This window comes from Microtus oregoni, unplaced genomic scaffold (assembly GCF_018167655.1).
Source record: "Microtus oregoni isolate MIOR12 unplaced genomic scaffold, Mior012 000054F_ref0000373, whole genome shotgun sequence".
Taxonomy (NCBI): Eukaryota; Metazoa; Chordata; class Mammalia; order Rodentia; family Cricetidae; genus Microtus; species Microtus oregoni.
Window position 1 is genome coordinate 10550309 of NW_024543830.1, and position 21087 is coordinate 10571395.

Here is a 21087-nt window from a genome sequence, read left to right on the forward strand (position 1 = left end):
GCCTTCTCCTTTGAGTCTGACCTGACTTCAGACTTCATAGCACAGAAGGCCTTGGCTCTTGTTGTTTTCAGAGAAGACACCTTGTCTAAACTGTGAGATGTGCTTCTGCAAGAACTCTCTGAGCAGCTTGCAAAAGCAATCTGTGGTAATTGTGAATACTGTAGCCTCACTCAGGGAGCTTTTAAAAAGACGGAGGTTGACAGAAACCTTGAAAACTGACAGGTATTTATGGGGTGGAGGTCAGGACAGAAGGCTGGAGGATCAGGAGTGGGGTTTAAAGGTCAAGGGAGACATGGGATATGGGGAAGAGGAACTAGTGGGGATAGATTTCTGAGGTAAGTTTTGTTTGACAAGTTATGGGTTTTTTTTTTTGTTCTTTTTTTCCTTCTTTTTTTTATGAGACCATATTAGGCAAGACATTTTACAAAGGAATGAACTGATTTGAAAACCAGGTGGCTTGCACCTGCAGGCCCAATCTAGGCCAGCCTGGGCTATACAATGAAACCCTGTCTCAAAAAGAAAAATACAGAACCTTCAGTTTGCAAAATGAAATATACGAAGTGTGAAATCTGCTCTAAAGGTGTTATTGTTGTATTACTGGACAGTTGCAAATGTGGTTAAAAGGTGTTGTATTACCGTACAGTCGTAAATGTATTATTTATTACCATACAGTTGTAAGTGTGGTTAAAAGTCATCAAAACTTGTGGGTTTAGAGACAGGATCTCTTTCTGTACATAAGAGATTGGCCTCAAATTCACAATCCTCCTGCCTCCACCCGAGTGCTGGGACTGTAGGCGTGTATCACTACAACCTGTCTAAACTTGGTTCACCTTTTGACAGCATGCGGTGAGAACAAACAGGCTTTCTCTCCCGTAGCTAAGCTTCCTGCCGCCGCCCGAACACCATTGTATACTTCATTTATATTTGGGCGGAAGTCTGCAGATTGAGCCATTTGTTGCCAGTTAGATTTTCAGGTTTAAGTGATTTTTGTAGTTCTGAAAGTTTTCCCTTTCTCCCCCTCAGTTTTACCCGTGAGGGCCAGGGAAAAGTCAGGGAAAGCTTCATCAACAAATGGAGCCTTTCAGAAGTCAAATCCATCTTGTCCGTAATGAAGAAAACCCTAGTGTCAAAGACACTCGCAAGTGTCAGTGTAAGCAAAAGGTGTCTGGAGTCTCGCCTGGCAGCAGCTGCACACACTGTCATACTGCAGTGCTCCGTCAGGCGCTCTTGCTGGGTGCAGCCAGCACTCTGCAGGCTGAGATGGGAGGGTTGCGACTAGTTTGAGGCCAGTCTGGGCTCCAGAGTGAGATTTGGCCTCAGGAAAAGAGGAAAACAGACATAAGTGCATGTACACGCGTACACACACACATAAACACACACAAAATGCACACATGCGCGCACACACAACTTCTGTGAGCTTTTTATGATTTTTCTCACCCATATGTGTTTAATTTCTTAATTAAAAAAATTAATTTTGGCATTAGGCCGGAGTTTCTTTTCTGGCAAAGCTAAATTTCCTACAAACTTATAAGAATGCACGCAAATCAGAATGAACACAAAGACAGACGTCACATGACTTCCTTAATGTGGACGCTAGAGGGGAAAAGAGGGCATGAAACTAAAATAGGGGAGGTGGGGGAGTCGGATAAGAGCGGAAGAGGGAGGGAGGAGATTCAGATACCTTATAAGCATGTGTGTGGACGCCGCAAGGACTCCCAAGTATACATACAGCAGGAAAAGTGATTTTAAAAACTGTGGACATGGTTTAAATGGAAGCTGTGGAAGTTCTGAAGAGCAGTTTCTATGGCAAGAATGAAGGGGGGGCACGGGGGATGGGGCAGGGGGGCGGTGTACACCAGTCCAGTTTGGTCAGCTGTACGGCAGAGCCAGGCTAAGATAGTTCCCTGCTTGTTAATCAGGGCCACGCAGATGAAGCGGGAGGAAGGATGACCCTACCTCAGGAAGTTCTGAATGGATGCTATTTATAACCACTGTGCAGCGGAACTTGAGAGCAGGTCTCTGCTTAGTGGCAGGAAAAGTTGCAGCCAGCCTTCCTTCACATTTGAGGAAGCGGTTTGTGGAGCTGGAGGGGGGTGCTGCCTCTGGGAAGGGAAGGATGGGAACAGTGACTGCTGAGCTGAGTCCAGGGCTCCGCAGTCAGAGACAAGATAATGGGTGCCTTTGGGTTGTGACTCTTCAGCAGTCTGTGTGAAATCCTGTGTTGCAAACAGTTCAGCTGAAGTAAGGGTGGGTGATGGGCTAATACTACGTAGTAACAGAAGACAGGAGGAGGAAATTAGCTGCCGATGTGTTTGCTAGTCGGTTCCTGTCTAGACGTGTAAATACACTTTTTAATTACGAGGTGCAGTTCTGCTTCTGTGTGGTTTTTTTGTTTGTTTGTTTGTTTTGAGACAGGGTCTCACTATGTAGCCCTGGCTGTTCTGGAGCTCACTATGTAGACCAGGCTGGCCTTAAGCCCACAGAGGTCCTCTGCCTCTACTTCTACCTCCTGAATGCTGGGATTAAAGCCTGCACCACCATACCCAGCCTTATGTGTGATTTTTGCAATATTGCACTGGTCCCTGTTTCATTAAGAGAGCGTTCCTTAGAGAACAGATCTATGAGCTGACAGTGTGTGTTGCTCAGTGAGAGCGCTTTGCCTAGCGTGCACAAGGCCCTAGTGTTAGCATTCAGGCGCTATGCCGGCCTGTCACCTGGTAGGATGCATTTGCCAGTACTCTGTGCTCATGTCTGCTTCCATCCCTGTCTCTGTCCCCGCTGCCCGTCTCCCCCACATCCCTTCTTTCCCATTCCCTTCCCCCAATAATAAAACCCTCTGTTACTACTGAGAACTCAAGAACAATGGCAATGGGTTTTTGATCCTACTGCACGTACTGGCTTTGTGGGAGCCTAGGCAGTCTGGATGCTCACCTTACTAGACCTGGATGGAGGTGGGTGGTCCTTGGACTTCCCACAGGGCAGGGAACCCTGATTGCTCTTTGAGCTGATGAGGGAGGGGGACTTGATTGGGGGAGGGGGAGGGAAATAGGAGGCGGTGGCGGGGAAGAGACAGAAATCTTTAATAAATAAATAAATAATAAGTAAGTAAATAAATAAATAAATAAAAGAAAAAGGGAAAAAAAAGAAAAGAAAAAACCCTCTGTTGCATGATGGTGTCTCTCACCATTTCTTAAGTTATAACATCTAGTGCCACAAAAAAAGAATTGACTCATTACAGAATAATGTATGTATTTTGCAAAGTATTAAATATAGCAGAGTATTAAAGCTGACCGCTGAAGAAATAGTATCAGGAATATTTTCTTAGTAGCATTAGCTTTATGGAGTTGAATTATAGGCCCATTTTTTATTCTTACAAATTCAATGTAAATGAACTGTTTAGTGCTAGGTGGGCAGGATTGAGTGGAGTTTAAAGTCATGAGGTTGTGCTAATATTCCTGTCTCGTTTTAATAGGATCGTTCACGGTACAGTTGTAACTGTCTCAACAAAGATCAGTGATGAGAATTCTTGTTGTTAACAAGATACCTCCAAGTTGAACATGAGAGGAAATGACTGGGATCCCTTCTGTTCTGACAAGATAAGGAATACAGCATTCTCCAGCTACGTGTAATGGCACCTCTCTGAGATCTGTCACTTGTCATGCACCCCACCGGGAACATGGATGCTGGCTTGACCCGGTCCGCTCTTCAGACCCTGTCGCGAAGTCACTGCAGAAACATCAAACAGAAGATCTCCCAGTGGGAAGGAAGGGCTAACGGTGTGACTAAGCCAGCTAGGTCTCACCCGAAGGACTTTGGAGTGAGGTATAATAACTGCCATGCAGCGCTTCCTCCTCACAAGCATCCTTCTGGTGATGGAAGGAGCGACTGTCAGAATGGGGCTTTACCACCCAGGGGTGCAGATGCCAAAAGCCACAGTCACAGTGAGCGTGAAGGCGAGCAGCGAGAGTGTAAAGACGCCCACCCCTCAGTAACTGGACCGGACTCCAACTGGGTGTGTGCTCGGGTCAAGCAGATTGAAAGCCGCAAGGACGTCGCTGTGGATCCAGAGGCTTCGTTACCTCCGGGAAACTTCTATACCTCACAGATACTGTGGAAAAGAATAGAAGCGCTTCCCTCGGAGAAAGTCTTAAATTTGGCTTTAGCACCTTGTGACTCTACAGAAAAAGAACCGAGTTTCAGAGTTCTGGATAGTTCTTATGGAATAACCAAGAGCTTGGAAAATATTTATTGTGAACCCGAGGGGCAAGAATACGGACCCTCTATAAATCCTTTGCCCAAACCCCGTAGGACATTCAGGTATTTGTCTGAATCTGGCGGTGTGCCATATAAAGAAAGAAACTGTGACCCAAAGTACTGTGAGAAGAGTTCCTGTGCGGAGGCTTCTTTGGCCTCGTTTCAGGATCCTGAGCCAAAGAAATACGGTGGGAAGATCAGAGGGAGATCCAAGAGGTACGCCTTCACGTCACAGGCCATGATTTGTAATCTGTGGTTCTTGAGCTGCTCCCCCTGCACCCTCCAACTCAATCCAGACCTTCCATTGAGCAAAGGGTTGCTGATAGCATGAAGGGCAGTAGGAGGGGCAGCAGAAGTGTGGAGATTACAGGTAACATTCGACCACCTAGGAGCACCAAGTGCCATCTTCAAGAATTCTGAAGGCTGGGTAGGGTGGAGCATATTGTATTTCCATTATCAGGAAGGAGGCAGGAGGATCACCATATTTTGAGGCTAGCCTGAGCTACATAGTGACTTAGAAACCAGTGTGGATTCCATAGCAAGACATGTCCTATCCCCCCTTGCCCAACCTCCAAAAGAGCTTTTATCTTTTTTTTTTTTTTTTTTTTTTTTTTTTTTTTGGTTTTCGAGACAGGGTTTCTCCTTAGCTTTTGGTTCCTGCCCTGGAACTATCTCTTGTGTAGACCAGGCTGGCCTCGAACTCACAGAGATCCTCCTGCCTCTGCCTCCCGAGTGCTGGGATTAAAGGCGTGCGCCACCACCGCCCGGCCTCCAAAAGAGCTTTTAGATAAGCAGGTTGGTTACTGACTTCATTTAGGATGTGATGGTCTCAGCCTCGCTTTTAATTAGGGAGTAATTAGGGCTGGAGAGCTGACTCAGCAGGTAAGAGCACTGACTGCTCTTCCAGGGGACCCGGGTTTTATTCCCAGAACCCACGTGGCATCTCACAACTGTCTGCAACTCCAGTTCCAGGAGACCTGACACCCTGTTCTGGCGTCTATGGGCACCAGGCACACAAGTGTTGTTCAGACATGTATGTAGGCAGAATACATACATATAAAGTAAAAACTATTTATTTAGTTAGTTAGTTATGGTTCTTCAAGACAGGTTTCTCTGTGTAACTTTGGCTGTACTGGAGTTGTATAGACCAGTCTGGCCTCAAACTCATAGAGATTCACCTGCTTCTTTCTGCCTCCTTATTGCTGGGACTGAAGGCATGCACCACCTCACCTGACCATTTTTGTAATTTTATACACAAGTCTTTTCCATTTCTGCCTTCTCTTATCATTTAGAGATCACAGTTTCTAAAGGTGTAACCTTAAAATGTGTCTCCTTTCTTAAGGAAATCCTTTGAATTTGAAGACATTCAGCACTTTCGGAACTCACGGAAGATTCATGAAGAACTCGGGAGAAACGCTGGTTCAGCACTCTATTACACACAGTCTGAGGATAACATCTACGAGGATATCATATGTAGGTGTCCGTGCTTCGCAGTCACATTTACTGTGCATTTGGTGATGCCCCTCGCTGTACGGCGGGCTTTTCTTTACAATCAAACATATCTTGCTTTAACTTAACTTTGGTTTTCTAATACAGACACATTCAACATATAAAGTTTTTCGTCATTAATGAGTTTTACAGCTAGCGTAACGGATGGCTCAGTTGAGAAGTAGATGTTTGCAGATAGTGTTTTTACAGTTCGTCAGCATGGTCGGACATTGCAGAGATGTGTACACCTAAAATGCCATTGCTCTTAGCAACCTTCCACCCCGACAAAAATGTAAAGAAAATCATTTGGCTCTTTAGCGAAAGCCACTGTTCCCACTTGATCGTGCTCCTCTAAGCAGTGTTCATCTGGTTTTTAAAGATCCAGCCAAGGAAAATCCCTATGAAGATATTCCAGTGCAGCCATTCCCCATGTGGAGATCGCCGTCAGCATGGAGGCTGCCGCCTGCTAAGAGTGCCTTCAGAACACCCAAGGTACAAGAGAGGCTTCACCGCAGAGTACTCCCGACTCCTGTGTGTGCCCCCTGTGTGTGCCCGTGTGGAAGGTTGTGCTGGTTTAACCGGGGGCCCAAATAACTAGGCTCTGACATGTAGATTTTATTGTCAATGGGAGTGTTTTGTTTCATTTTAAAGATCAGGCATGCAAGCTTCTTTTTAAAATTGCTTTGCCTTTGCTATTGGTTGGTTAATCTTAGTGTTTCAAAAATAATTTAATACAAATAAGTTTAGATTAGAGCTCCTTAAGCTTTATTGGCAACCCCTTTCACCCAAGGAAAAATGTATTTTGAGATAGGGTCTCACTATGTAACCCCAGCTGGTCTGGAGCTCACTATGTAGACCAGGCTAGCCATGAACTTGCAGAGATCGCTTGCCTTGTCCTCCAGAGTGCTGGGGTTAAAGTTCTGGGCCACCACACCCATCCACCCAGGAGATTTCACATGACCACAGATAATATAAGTATGTAATCGGTGTACAGATGAAACCTTTGCTGACAGTAAATCATAAAGAGATTTATTTTACAACAGTTTTATACATAGCATATTTACCATTATTAAAGACAAAAGCAAATATGCATAGTAATGAGATGGGTGTGTTTATTTTTACAAAAGAATTGAATCCTGGCTGGGTGTGTGGTAGGTGGATACCTGTGCTTTTGAGGTCAGCCTGGGTTACTTAGGGAGCTCCAGATTAGCCAAGGCTACACTGGGAGACTCCATCTCAACCCTACCTCTACCTAGGCCCCCCCGAAAAGGACTGAATCTTTGCAGCATATTTGATGTGTAGTATAGAATGACAGAGTTATGGCTGTTTCGGAAATTGAAAATTCTGTCCTAATCCAAAACCAAAGTTCATTTTATGATGCTTACTTCTTTATTATGTATATGGGTGTGCACCAGCTGCCTGTGGGTATATGCACATGAATGCAGGTGCCCTTGAATGCCAGCAGGATCTGGTTGCCTGGAGCCGAGTTCCAGACTGTGAGAGTTGCCCAACTCAGGTCCTCTTAGAGCAGTAACACTCTTAGCCATGGAGGCATTCCTCCAGTCCCATCCTTTAATGAAGTTTTTTATTTTTTCTTTCTTTTTTTTTCTTGTTTTGTTTTTTGGTTTTTGTGATAGAGGTGACAGGGTTTCTCTGTATAGCCCTGACTGTCCTGGAACTTGCTCTTTGTAGCTCAAGCTGGCCTCAAACTCTGAGACCCACCTACTTCTACCTCCCAAGTGTTGGTATTAAAGACATGCAACACCACTGCCCAGCTTCATTTAATGCCTTTTACTAAACTCAAATTATCGACTCAAATAGCAATTTTAAAATCAAACATTCTAACAATAAAATCCGCTAGCTTGACCCGTGCTGAGGCGCAGAGCAGGGAAATATGAAATCTTTACTTTCTGTAAGTAAACCATCATGTTTGCACAGACAGAACCCTGAGCGTGTGAGATGAAAACACCGCCATTTCTAACATGCAGGAGTCTCCCATCTGAACCAAGCGTGTAGTGGTGTCGTATGTCATGACAGCGTGTGAGTGTAGAGGGCATTGCTGTGTGTTGAAAGCAGGCCGCAGTGAGGTCACGTCACGCAGCACTCGTGAGCTCTGCCGAAAACCACCTCAGATTCTGCGTGGCCTGGATTTAAATTCATTGTTGGTTGCTGCTGCTCAGAAACCTTTTCCTGTTGCAAGTTTTTTCATGATTCCCCTCATTCAGTTATATTATCAGGCCAACAACCCACGGTTTAAGCAGCTGTGCTTTAGACAGGCCATGAGCTTTTCAGTGCTCGGTCGGTCCCAGTGCTCTGTGTTAAGTTCATCTCAGCCTGTGGCCTCAGTTACCCATCCATTTCCTGAAAGCGTTGGGACTCTTGAGTTGGTGGAGATGGGGCACTGTTGTCCCTTGGGAAGTGGATTGGATCACAGGGATAGAGGTTTGGGTTAGAAAACAGAGAAGCAACTCACAAGATGAGAAGGAACTGCAGAATCCCCATTTGGGATGGCTTTAAAAGAAAGATAAGCGTATGAAGACAGGCATTACCAGAGACGATCTTATGTTACCAGTGTGTTTCCTGCCTTAGCTTCCTCCCAAGCCCCAGTTCCTTCAGCGGAAGACTATGGACCTGAAGAACTCTCGAGCGTACTTGCGGTCCAAGCTCACAAAGGACACCACCTTGCCTGTCACCTTAACCGAGTGGAAGCTTTTCCGAGCTGGAGAAGTGGCTAACAGGAAGGCGAGGAACCTCCCAAGGGTGAGGAGTCCCGTACATTCATTCTTGAAACTTTACCCCAGCATCTTAGTAGAGGAGAACAGATAAATGTTACAACGGAATAGGCTAGACCTTCCCTGCTTTCAGTAGATCTGGAAAGCAGCCTTGGGTTTTGAGGTTTTGCTCGTTCAAGAAATCGCACACATGGCTCTTTTGACATTCTCAGTGGATTAGAAACTTCAGCTAGAGAGCCTCACTTCGGTTATCCTGGCTCTTGTTGAAAATCGGCTGCCTATCTCAAGGAAATGCCAGACTCAAACAAAAGGGGGTCTGTCTATTCCCATTCATTTCTTGTGCCAGAGGTTACAGATTTTCAGTAATGATGAAGAATATGCCATTTATCAGGATTAAAATATCCATTCAGAGGTGGGGAAAAGAAACCAGACTATAGTTTGGTACGAGACATTATCAAAAAACATAAGAAATAAACGACCTTGCTCTCAAGGGAGGGGATCATTTACAAGCAGGGTATTTTAAAAAGATAACTTGTAGCCATGTCTTCTTTTGGGAGAGACATTTATGAGGTTACATGAGAATATTTTTAAACTGTTTAATTCAGATGGTTTCGGGATTGACACATAGAGGTAACAGACAATAAACATGATGGAGAAATCGGATCATCGAAATATTTCTCCTTTCGTAATGCAAGGTGAATTAGCTCAGATATTCATTTAGTGCATGCGTTTTCTACCTGAACAAAAGTCACAGCTGTTTCTTGGTTAGGGGCTGCCAATTGGTTCCGTGGAAAGTCTTGTGTTCCAGAATTAATTTAATTCTTCTGGTGTGTTTCCTGCCCTTGCCTTTGGGCAGGCATCCTGCAGGAGCTCTCTCCTCAGGAAGATGGCTCTGGCACCCTGAAGCCTCCCATGTGATTCCAGAGCAGCAAAGTTGTGTTTATGGAGCAAGGACACAGCCTGAGATCGCTAGCCCCGCCTGAGTAGCGGGGCTAGGAACTGCAGGGTTACAGGAGACAGGAGACGGGAGAGCTAGGCTGTGGCTCAGTGTTAAAGCAGTTGTCCTAGAGCCGGGCAGTGGTGGCGCACGCCTTTAATCCCAGCACTCGGGAGGCAGAGGCAGGCAGATCTCTGTGAGTTCGAGGCCAGCCTGGTCTACAAGAGCTAGTGCCAGGATAGGAACCAAAAAAAAGCTACGGAGAAACCCTGTCTCGAAAAATCCAAAAAATAAAAAAATAAAGCAGTTGTCCTACACGTGTGAGGATTCTGTCCTCTGCTTCACAAAAGAACAAGCAAGAGAGAGCTGAGGAGAGCCTGTGGTGTTTCCTCCTTCTGCTTCCTTCCCATGCCCTTCAGGTTTGGGCTGTTTTACGCACCCCAAGTCTGATACACTTTCTAATAACAGATGACAGGACCAACTCTTCCTTTTCTTTAAAAAAAAAAAAAGTTGAGACAAGGTCTTGTGTATCTCAGGCTGTTTTTTTTTTTTTTTTTTTAATTTTTCGAGACAGGGTTTCTCCGTAGCTTTTGGTTCCTGTCCTGGAACTAGCTCTTGTAGACCAGGCTGGCCTCAAACTCACAGAGATCCGCCTGCCTCTGCCTCCCGAGTGCTGGGATTAAAGGCGTGCGCCACCACCGCCCGGCTCAGGCTGGTTTTTAAATCAGGTCTGTAGCTGAAGATGACCCTGGACTTTTTGTGTGTGGGATTTTGTGATTTTATGACAGGGTTTCTTTGTGTAGCCATGGCTGTCCTGGAACTCGCTTTCTAGACCAGGCTGTCCTCGAACTCACAGAGATCCGCTTGCCTCAGTCTCGAGTGCTGGGATTAAAGGCGCACACTACCACCACCTGGCTATATCCCCAGATCTGTGTTACAGAATTTTCCCCAAAGGTTTTTGGGTAGTGAAGAAAAAGAAAATGGTGTTGACTTTGTTTTGCATTGTTTTGAAGACCCTCACTGTGTAGCCCAGACTGGCTGTGAACTGCCATTCTTCTGCATTGGCCTCCTTAGCTCACTGATGAGATTGTAGGTCGGTGTCTGCCACCATTCCCCAAACTGGTGGTGTACTTCTGAGTGCCGGGCAGAAACAAGCCCTTAGCACTACCCATGACTCTCCAGAGGGTTTGGAGGGACGCTCAGCAGCTGGGAGCCATTTTCAGAGGACCCAAGTTCACGTCCCAGCCCCCACTTAGGCTTTTCACAACCACCTGTAATTCTGCAGAGGATTTACCAGCGCTGGCCTCCTCAGGCAGCTGCACTCACGTGCGCAAACCTCTAAGTGTTTGCACACATACATTTAAAAATAATAAAAATAGCCGGGCGGTGGTGGCGCACGCCTTTAATCCCAGCACTCAGGAAGCAGAGGCAGATGGATCTCTGTGAGTTCGAGGCCAGCCTGGTCTACAAGAGCTAGTTCCAGGACAGGAACCAAAAAGCTACGGAGAAACCCTGTCTCGAAAATCAAAAAAAATAAAAAAATAAAAATAAATATGACAAAAGGTTTTAAGTCCTTTTAGGGTGCCCCAGATTCAATAGATTTTTTTTTTTTAAAGTATCTTCAGGGACTTTTCATTTATGTCCTCTTTGATGATTGCAGCTTTCCCTGGAAGGGAAATTGCCTTCTGATCTCGTGCACATGCCTGGTCCCCACCCTTCCTTCCTTCCCTGCTGTGGAAGCCTGTGTGTGGGGTTGGGGTTGCTAGTGCCTTCCCTGGTGCTTTGGTGTTGTGGCCGGCAAGTAAGCAGCTGCTGTCCTTTCTGTCGCTCTGCAGTGTTTGCCGCCGCAGCAAAGTCGGTGTAGGCTCCTCATCCTAGCGCATAGCCGGAATTTTAGGTTGCCACTTAATCTGATGTTCCCAGAACAGTCGTTTCCTTCAAATATGTGGGCACACTTTTGATTCTGCTTTGTAAGTCCACATTAATATTTACCCTTTCTGTAGTCCGTAGCAATACCTTTCTCTTTCGGATTCTCCTGCTTACTTCTTTGTAAAGGCAACGCTGAAGAACACTGGCGATTTTTTCACTTGAACGGCAGCTACAGAAGTCTTCAAAGCGAGCAATTTCGTCTAGAGAGTAAAGACCTGCACGTGTTTCTTGTGTGCTTTTGCTTGTAGTGGATTGATTCAGCTTGTCGCCCTCGGGATTGCTAAATCTACAAGGACAAATGCGAACTTGAGTGCCCTCCTCAACAGTCTGGACTCTCATCTCACAGTGTCTGTTAACAGGTCTACTTAGGCAGTGTGATAACGCAAGACGATTACTTAAGCTTGGAACCTTAAGAAAAGAGAAAATTAGGCATGGCAAAGCTAATCAGCTTCTCGCTTTAAAATGTCTGTATGTCTCTCTGACTCTCTTCCACACACTTGCCTTCCCCGATATTAGGAAAAAATTCTTAGTGATGCTTACTAAAGAGAAACGGCGAGAGAATGATTTAGAAATAAATGATCTGATTGCAGTTGGAGGAAAGCAGCTCGGTGTGGAGTAATTTGAGAGTCTTCCATTTTTATGACATCTCTAAAATAAGTTGCGCCCACAGTGGCAAAGCGTGTACTCCTTTTGGCAAAGTCTCCATCAGCGTGATTGTCTCCTCTTGGGAGAAACTCCTGGGAGCAGAAATAACCAAGCCGCACCCTGCAGTGGGTGACTGTTCCCCTTCCTGCTCTGAGCGAGTAAAGACTTGACAAAGTCTTAATCACCGTAGGGCGTGCAGTACACATTCCCTACGTGTTGTGACACGGAGTGACACAGAATCTCTGGGTTCTTCTGGAAGGACAGGGTCCTGCAGTTTCCTTCCCTGCTTTGGAGACAGTCTGAGAACACACTTTACCAGTTTAGTGCAAAATTGAAAAATGTTAAGGTTATAAAATGGGGCACTGATCTGAACAGAGAATTCTCAACAGAAGAACTTCAAATGGCCAAAAGACACTTAAGGTCATGCTCAACTTCCTTAGCGATCAGGGAAATGCACATCAAGACAACTTTAAGATACCACCTTACACCTGTCAGAATGGCTAAAATAAAAAACACCAATGATAGCCTTTGCTGGAGAGGTTGTGGAGAAAGGGGTACACTCACCCATTGCTGGTGGGAATGCAAACTTGTGCAACCACTCTGGAAAGCAGTGTTTCGGTTTCTCAGGAAATTCGGGATCAACCTACCCCTGGATCCAGCAATACCACTCTTGGGAATATACCCAAGAGAGGCCCTATCATACAACAAAAGTATATGCTCAACTATGTTCATAGCAGCATTGTTTGTAATAGCCAGAACCTGGAAACAACCTAGATGCCCTTCAATGGAAGAATGGATGAAGAAAGTATGGAATATATACATATTAGAGTATTACTCAGCAGTAAAAAACAAGGACTTCTTGAATTTTGCATACAAATGGATGGAAATAGAAAACACTATCCTGAGTGAGGTAAGCCAGACCCAAAAAGAGGAACATGGGATGTACTCACTCATATTTGGTTTCTAGCCATAAATAAAGGACATTGAGCTTATAATTCATGTTCCTAGAGAAGCTAAATAAGAAGGTGAATCCAAAGACAAACACATAGGCATCCTCATGAATATTAACCTTCATCAGGCGATGAAAGGAGACAGAGACAGAGACCCACATGGGAGCACCGGACAGAAATCTCAAGGTCCAAATCAGGAGCAGAAGGAGACGGAGCACGAGCAAGGAACTCAGGACCACGAGGGGTGCACCCACACACTAAGACAATGGGGATGTTCTATTGGGATCTCACCAAGGCCAGCTGGCCTAGGTCTGAAAAAGCATGGGATAAATCCGGACTAGCTGAACATAGCGGACAATGAGGAATACTGAGAATTCAAGAACAATTGCAGTGGGTTTTTGATCCTACTGCACGTACTGGCTTTGTGGGAACCTAGGCAGTTTGGATGCTCACCTTACGAGACCTGGATAGAGGTGGGCAGTCCTTGGGCTTCCCACGGGTCAGGGAACCCTGATTGCTCTTCGAGCAGATGAGGGAGGGGGACTTGATGGGGGGGGATGGGAAGCGGTTGCGGGGACGAGGCAGAAATCCTTAATGAATAAATAAATTTAAATTAAAAAAAAGAAAAATGTTAAGGTTTTTATTATTCAAAGAGAATTTTACATTAAAAAAACCATTTACTGTATTAATGCTAGTCATACAGAGAACTGTGGTGGTAGTCTTGGCCACCATCTTTGTAATTTTGTAATTATACCAGCTTTGTAATTTTCTTGTCTTTTTTTTTTTCTAGCTTGTTTTGAAAATAAATGATACTTTTGAATCTAAGAGAGGGAAGAAGAGGGTAAAGTTACAGCCTTACACTGGAAAAGAAGCACCCTCCTCCAAAGGTAGGAACCATATTTGCTCATCTGTTTGTAGTGTTCGTGTGTGAGTCTCCTGCTGCTGTGACCAGCTGCAGGCACAAGTTAAGGATGGGGAGATTTGTTTGGCCCACAGTTTCAGAGGACTCTGTCTGTCATGTCGGTTCATGGTGGTGGAGCATGCAGCAGACTAGGAGACAGCGAGGAAGAAGCCAGGGCTGGCGTCACATCCTGCTTCTGCCAATCAGACCCCACCTCCTCGAGTTTCCACAGCTGCCCTGAATAGTGCCATCTGGGGCAAGCATTCAAAACACAAGCTTCTAGGGACATTCTGCGTTCAGACCATAACAGCATCTGAAGGGAGCATTGTTCTGTAACGTAGTGTCTGATTGGACAGGCTCACTCGCTAGTTCCAGTTGGCCTGGAACTCACTGTGTATCCCAGACTGGCCATGTACTTGTGATGAGCCTTCTGCATCAGCCTTCCAGCCTGAGGGAGTACAGACATGAGCCACCTCATTCACACTTGGCTCTTCAAGGGCCAGCTTCCAACTCCTTCTGATTTAATTCAAAGTAAAATACATTGTGTGAATAAATAAACAATCGAAAGCCAATGAGACTAAATTTCTTAAAGTCTGAGTAATTATTTTTTTAATATGTATTTATTTATTATGTATACAATGTTCTGTCTGTATGCCTACAGGCCAGAAGAGGGCGCCAGACCTCATTACAGATGGTTGTGAGCCACCATGTGGATGCTGGGAATTGAACTCAGGACCTTTGGAAGAGCAGACAATGTTCTTAACCTCTGAGCCATCTCTCCAGCCCCCTGAGTAGTTATTTTGTAATTCCACTTTGCTTTCTAGTTTGTCCTTTTTTGAAATCGAGTCTTACTCTTGGAGTCCCCCTGCCTCAACCTCCCAGGTGCCAGGGTACAGACATTCATCACCGTGGCCACAGACATGTGGTACCCTACTTGTATCGCATCTTTGGACCTCCGTAATTTATCATGCAGATGGCTAGATAAAACTTACTGGAGCCTAGGTAAGAAAATTGGAATAGTCACAACAAATTATAAGTGTTTTCATAAAAACGCCTGTGAAAAGGGCTGGGTGTGGTGGTGCACACTTGTAACCCTGCCCTAGGGAGACAGAGGCAGGAAGATTGAAGTTCTAGGCCAGCCCGGGCTCTCTGGGGAGACATTATTTCTTACAACCCCCCAGGGGGCTGGGATGCCGTGTAGATGAAGAGTTCCCGCCTGCCTCACTGTGCCCTGGTCCAGCTCCAGTCTGCATCTGCAGGACAGCCTCATGAGAGCTTAGCTCGGCTGTCTAAGAGACAGAAAATTCCTAAGGGAGCAGCCCTGCCGGAGGACACTGTTTTTTATCTTTACGGAGTCACAAAGAGAAATGTCTTAATTTCCTTTACAAGTCGACTCAATGTTAAAACACTTAAGTTGTAAACTAAGATCATCTGGGTCCCAAAGACTCTGTTCTGACTGTGAAGACTGGTCTTGATCCAGTCTCGCATACACACAATGAGCTGGTTGCCATGTTTAATGTGTTTTCCAAGTTTCTTTTCTTTTTCCTCTTCTCTTTGTGATGTGTATGTGTCCGTGTGTGCTCGTGTGTGTGGGTGTACATGTGAACGCCCCAGTGAAGGCCCGAGACTGATGATTTTCTGCTATCGTTCTTCCACCTTATTCGTTTGAGGCAGGACCTCTCAGTCAAACCCAGAGCTCTCCGATGCAGATACACTTACTAGGTGAAGGGTACAGGCGCGCGCACACACACACACACACACACACACACACACACACACACAGCTCTATGTCCCTGGCTCCACTCTGAGGCTAGAGTCATCGGTGGTCTGTCACAACCATCTGGTGTTTACATGGGTTCTGGGAACCCAAACTCCTGTCCTCTTGCTTGTATGATGATGCTTTAACTACTGGCCAGCCCCAGCCCCAGCCCATGTTATCCTATTTGCAAAAGGAAATACTTAGACACGTTTCATTTTCTTCTGGGAATGAAATGCCTTTGTCTGTTATTATCAATAACACCTGATATTTATTGAATAAAATAATTGTTTGAAGATTTCATCTCGGGGCTGGAGAGATGGCTCAGGGGTTAAGAGCATTGCCTGCTCTTCCAAAGGTCCTGAGTTCGGGTCCCGGCAACCATATGGTGGCTCACAACCATCTGTAATGGGGTCTGATGCCCTCTTCTGGGCTGCAGGCATACACGCAGACAGAGTGTTGTATACATAATAAATAAATAAATGTTTAAAAAAAAAAAAAAGAAGATTTCATCTCATTTGTAATGCCACATGAAGGGTAAGGGGCTGTCCTTTCTCACAGCTGGAGAAGCTGAGCCAGAGGAGGAAGTGTGGATTTGAGTCCAGAGCCATGACCGTAGATCTTACTCTCCTCTCTCACAGTCTCTCTCAAATGTTCCTGTTAACACTGAATTTTAGACATCTGCCTCCTCTGTGTTTCCTTATCTCCAGCAAAGTCACCCCCAGAGAGTTTCACCTTAGAACAAGGTGCAGAAAATGAAAACTGGTACCAGACACATTGTGTTAGAGTCTTTCTAATACATTGCTACTGACTTTTTTTTTAAGATTTATGTATTTAAAAGTATTTTATTTATTTATTTATTTATTTATTTATTTATTTATTCTAAAGTCTTCTGTCTGCATATATGCCTGCGCACCAGGAGCGGGTACTAGATCTCATTATAGATGGTTGTGAGCCACCATATTGTTGCTGGAATTTGAACCCAGGACTTCTGGAAGAACAGCTAGTGCTGTTAGCCATCTCTCCAGCTCCTATGCATTACTATGGACTTTCTAAATCCTGTGTGGCAGATACTATTGATTTATAGATAAAGAAGTAAACTTTAAGCTGCAAATTATTTAAAATGCCAAGATGCTGGGGCTAGAATGAGTGCTTGCAAAATACCGGCATTGCCCTGGCCCAGGGAAATGTCTTAGCAGGCAAAAGTGCCAGCCACACACGCCTGATGGCCTGAGTGTGACCCCTGAACCCACAGAAAAAGCTGGGTGATAGAAACTGACTAAGTATATATTAAAGACAGGGTCTCTACATAGCCCCGGCTGCCCTGGAACTCACAGTTTGGACCAGGCTGGCTGCCTCTGCCTTTCAAGGGCCAGAGCAGGATGCAGTAATGTATGTCTGTAATCGCAGCGTTCCTTCAGCGAGATGGGAGGTGGGAAGACAGAATTGGGCAGTGCTCCCAGGGTTTACAGTGCTGTGGCAAACAGCAAGACCCTGTCTCAAAAAAACAAAACCAAAAGGTGGCAAGGGAGAAACAGTTCACAGAAAGTTATTCTTCACCACTCCATGATGTTGAAGCAGACGAACATACTCACATACAGATGAAGGCTTTTAAGTATAAAAAAGCATAAAATGATTGCCATTCTGATTAACAACAGCCTAAAATTGGTAACTACTTTCTGCATACAACACTCTGAGTGGTTTGGATCCTGTCTGCGGAGCTGACTCAGCACAGTGCTCAGGTTTCCTTCCTCTGCTTTGTCCATATGTCAGCAACGCCTGGTGGGCCTGGATGCTTACCTGCGCCCCGTCTGCTCTCGATTCCTCAACCCGAGCGTTTCCTAACTTCCAGTCTCAGTTGTTACAGAATGACACTGCCTTTCTTCAGCTTTGTCAGTACAGTTTCCTGTGTTGAAATCAGAGAGAGACAACCCAGGGCTTTTCATACTCCTGCAGAGTGCCAACAGATTTATTTTTAAATTGGGTGACGGAATACACACCTTTAATCCCAGCACTCTAGAGGCAGGGGTAGGTGAATCTCTGTGAGTTTGAGGGCAGCCTGGTCTACAGAGCGAGTTCCAGGACAGCCAAGTCTGCATAGTGAGACCCTGTCTCAAAAAACCAAAAACAAAAAATTATTTTTAATTATGTGTATGTGTGCTACATATATTCAGGTGCCTAAGGAGGCCAAAGTGGGTGTAAGGTCCTTGAAGCTAGAGTTATAGGTGGTTGTGAGTCACCTGACATGGGTACTTGGAGTCAAATCAAACTCGGAGCTTTGAAAGAGCAGAAAGTGCTCTTAACCACTGAGCTGTCTCTCCGGCCCCTAATGACTTTTCTTGTATAAGTAGTTTTACGTTATTCAGACTTTATTCTGTGTTTTCCTTTTAAAAAGACAATTAATGTAGCTCAACAGGATCAACACATAGAGCCCGGCAAACCCTGCTGAACTTTAAAGCTCTAGAAATGAAAGTCTCCGTTGTGGGTGGTTGTGCCAATCAGTGAGACTCATTCTGTCCCCAACACCTCAAGTTTTTAAAATATAGTTGGTAGACATTTTCGTTGTTTCTAACATACTTAACCTCTGGAGACAAACCATCTATAAAAATATACACATATACAAATTCAAATAATATTGCGGTGCTCATCCTTTTACTTATTTTCGTGTATTGTACTTATAATCTAAGTTTCTTATAGTAGACTCCCTGGGTCAAAGAATATATGGACTTAAAACAATTCTAGTACTTGAGAGACTGAGGCAAGAGGATTGTGTGAATTCAAGGCCACCCTGGGTTACATAGTGAGTTTCAGAACAGCCTGAGCTACAGAGCAAGACCCCATCTCAAAAAACTAATATTAAATGTTTTTATAGCTATTGCCAAATTGTCTCAGACAGCTGGTAATAACCTGTTTCTACAAACAACATTTGAACATACTTTCCCGTAATCCTCATCAAGTAGATTAATAATTTTTTGTTAATGGTTAAAATGTATTAACCTTTTTTGCTTTGTTTTGTTTTTGTTTTTTTGAGACAGGGTTTCTCAGTGTAGCCCTAGCAGTCTTGGAACTCACTCTGTAGACCAGGCTGGCCTTGAACTCACAGAGATCTGCCTGACTTTGCCTCCCAAGTAAAGGCATGCACCACCACTGCTCAGCCTAAAATGTATTATCTTATTTTTTTTAATTTATTTATTTTCATTATGAAATTGGGAAAGTTTTCATATTTATCAGTAATTTCTATATCTTTTCTGTGTATTTCCTTTTCCTAAGTATTTATCCTTTTTTTCTGCCTTGTGCTCTTTTTTCTTCTGTGTGTGTACCAGGCCTTCTTTTCTTTTGGGCCACCAACCAGCTCCCAGATCATGACATGGAGATTTAGTATTAGTTTTGAATGTTTGGCCTAGCTTAGGCTCTTTTCTGACTAGCTCTTTTAACCTGTTTCTCTCTATCTACTTTTTGTCTCGAGACTTTTTACTTTTCTTTCTTTCCCCTCCCTCCCTCCCTCCCTCCCTCCCTCCCTCCCTCCCTTCCTTCCCCTTCTTCCTTCCTTCCTTCCTTCCCCTTCCTACCTCCCTCTTTCTTCCTTCCCTTCCTTCCTTCCTTCCTTCCTTCCCCTTCTTCCTCCCTTCCTTCCTTCCTTCCTTCCTTTCTTCCTTCCCCTCCTTCCTCCCTCCCTCCTTCCCTCCCTCCCTCCCTCCCTTCCTTCCTTCCTTCCTTTTTCCTTCCTTCCTTCCTTCCCCTTCTTCCTTCCTTCCTTCCTTCCTTCCCCTCCTCCCTCCCTCCCTCCCTCCCTTCCTTCTTCCTTCCTTCCTTCCTTCCCCTTCTTCCTTCCTCCCTCTTTCTTCCTTCCCCTCCTTCCTTCCTTCCTTTCTCCCTCTTCCTTCCTTCCCCTTCCTTCCTTCCTTCCTTCCTCCCTCTTCCTTCCTTCCTTCCCCTTCTTCCTTCCTCCCTCTTTCTTCCTTCCCCTTCTTCCTTCCTTCCTTCCTCCCTCTTCCTTCCTTCCTCCCTCTTCCTTCCTTCCCCTTCTTCCTTCCTTCCTTTCTTCCTTCCTTCCCCTTCTTCCTTCCTTCCTTCCTTCCTTCCTCCCTCTTCCTTCCCCTTCTTCCTTCCTTCCTTCCTTCCTTCCCCTTCTTCCTTCCTTCCTTCCTTCCTTCCTCTTCCTTCCCCTTCTTCCTTCCTTCCTTCCTCCCTCCCTCCCTCCCTCCCTCCCTTCCTTCCTTCCTTCCCCTCCTTCCTCCCTCCCTCCCTCCCTCCCTTCCTCCCTGCCTTTCTCCCTTCCTTCCTCTCCCCCCTCTTTCCTTCTATCTTACTTTTACTGCTGCTCGTATCTGCTGGTTGGCAGCTGCCTGACTTGCCCTGGGCATCTTCCTCGTTCTCTCTTCTCATCTCTCATTCTTCCTGAGCCTAGATTTCTCCTCCTGTTTATTGTCTCTGCTCACCAGCCCCACCTGTCCTTTCTCTGCCTAGCTAATAGCTTGTTTGCCTTTTATTAAAACAATCAGGTGCCTTAGGCAGGCAAGGTGAAACAAATGCAACATATGTTTACATAATTAAACAACATCCTTACATCATTAAATAAATGCAGCAGACGCAAATGGAACACACCTTCACACAGTTAAAGCAGTACTCTGCAGCACGTCTTTGCCTAGTTAAAGTGATGTTCCACAGCATGTGTATGTACATATGTGCATGCTTCTGTGCGTGTGAACATTTGTGCACATAGATGTGGAAGCCAGATGGTCCAGTCTATCTTGTTGTTTGGCCTAGACCTCCCCAAGTAGGCTGTGCTGACTGGCTTAGTAAGTCCCAGGGTGGGGTTATGAGCTCTTACCACTGTAGTTGACCTTTTTTATTCTTGCTTTTTTTTTTTTTTTTTGAGACAGGGTTTCTCTGTGTAACAGCCCTCGCTGTCCTGGAACTAGCTCTGTAGATCAGGCTGACCTCAAACTCACAGAGATCCGCCAGCCTCTGCCTCCCGAGTGCTGGGATTAAAGGTGTGAGCTACCACTGCCCAGCTGTAGCTGGCTTTTTAAGTGGATTCTGGGGATCAAACTCAGCTCCCCTCATGTTTGTGCTGCGTGAATTTTATGAGCTGAGCTATTTTCCTAGCCCATATGTTCTTTTCCATTTGATTTGTAATAGCTAGTCAAATATTAAGAAACGTAGTTTTGATCCAAACATAGTGGTGCATGCTTTTAACTTTTCTACACAGAGAACAGAGATACCCTGCTTAAAAAAAAAAGAAAGAAAAGAAAAAGAAAGAAAAGTAAAAAGAAGAATAAGGAAGAAACTTAGTTTTAAGCATGGTGGTACAATCCGTAATCCCAGCACTCAGAAGGCTGAAGCAGCAGGAGGGTTACTCCAAGCTGAGGCCAGCCTGTGCTACACAGTGAAGTTCCATGCCAGTCTGGGCTACAGAGAGAGACCCTGTATTAAAAAACACAATAAAGAAGAAAAAAGGTCTTGTGTCTTCAGTACACTTACAAATATTTTCT

General features: G+C 45.0%; 1 protein-coding gene across 1 annotated transcript in view; it reads left to right on the forward strand.

The window, feature by feature from the left end:
• The window catches only part of Dennd2c (DENN domain containing 2C), an 81980-nt gene that overhangs the window by 35836 nt on the left and 25057 nt on the right, over positions 1 to 21087 (forward strand). Inside the window, exons 2-6 of the mRNA XM_041638099.1 lie at positions 3473 to 4470; positions 5597 to 5727; positions 6122 to 6234; positions 8332 to 8502; positions 13726 to 13822. Coding sequence (XP_041494033.1) covers positions 3659 to 4470; positions 5597 to 5727; positions 6122 to 6234; positions 8332 to 8502; positions 13726 to 13822 — 1324 coding nt within the window. The 5' untranslated portion in view covers positions 3473 to 3658. The remainder of the gene's footprint in view (positions 1 to 3472; positions 4471 to 5596; positions 5728 to 6121; positions 6235 to 8331; positions 8503 to 13725; positions 13823 to 21087) is intronic.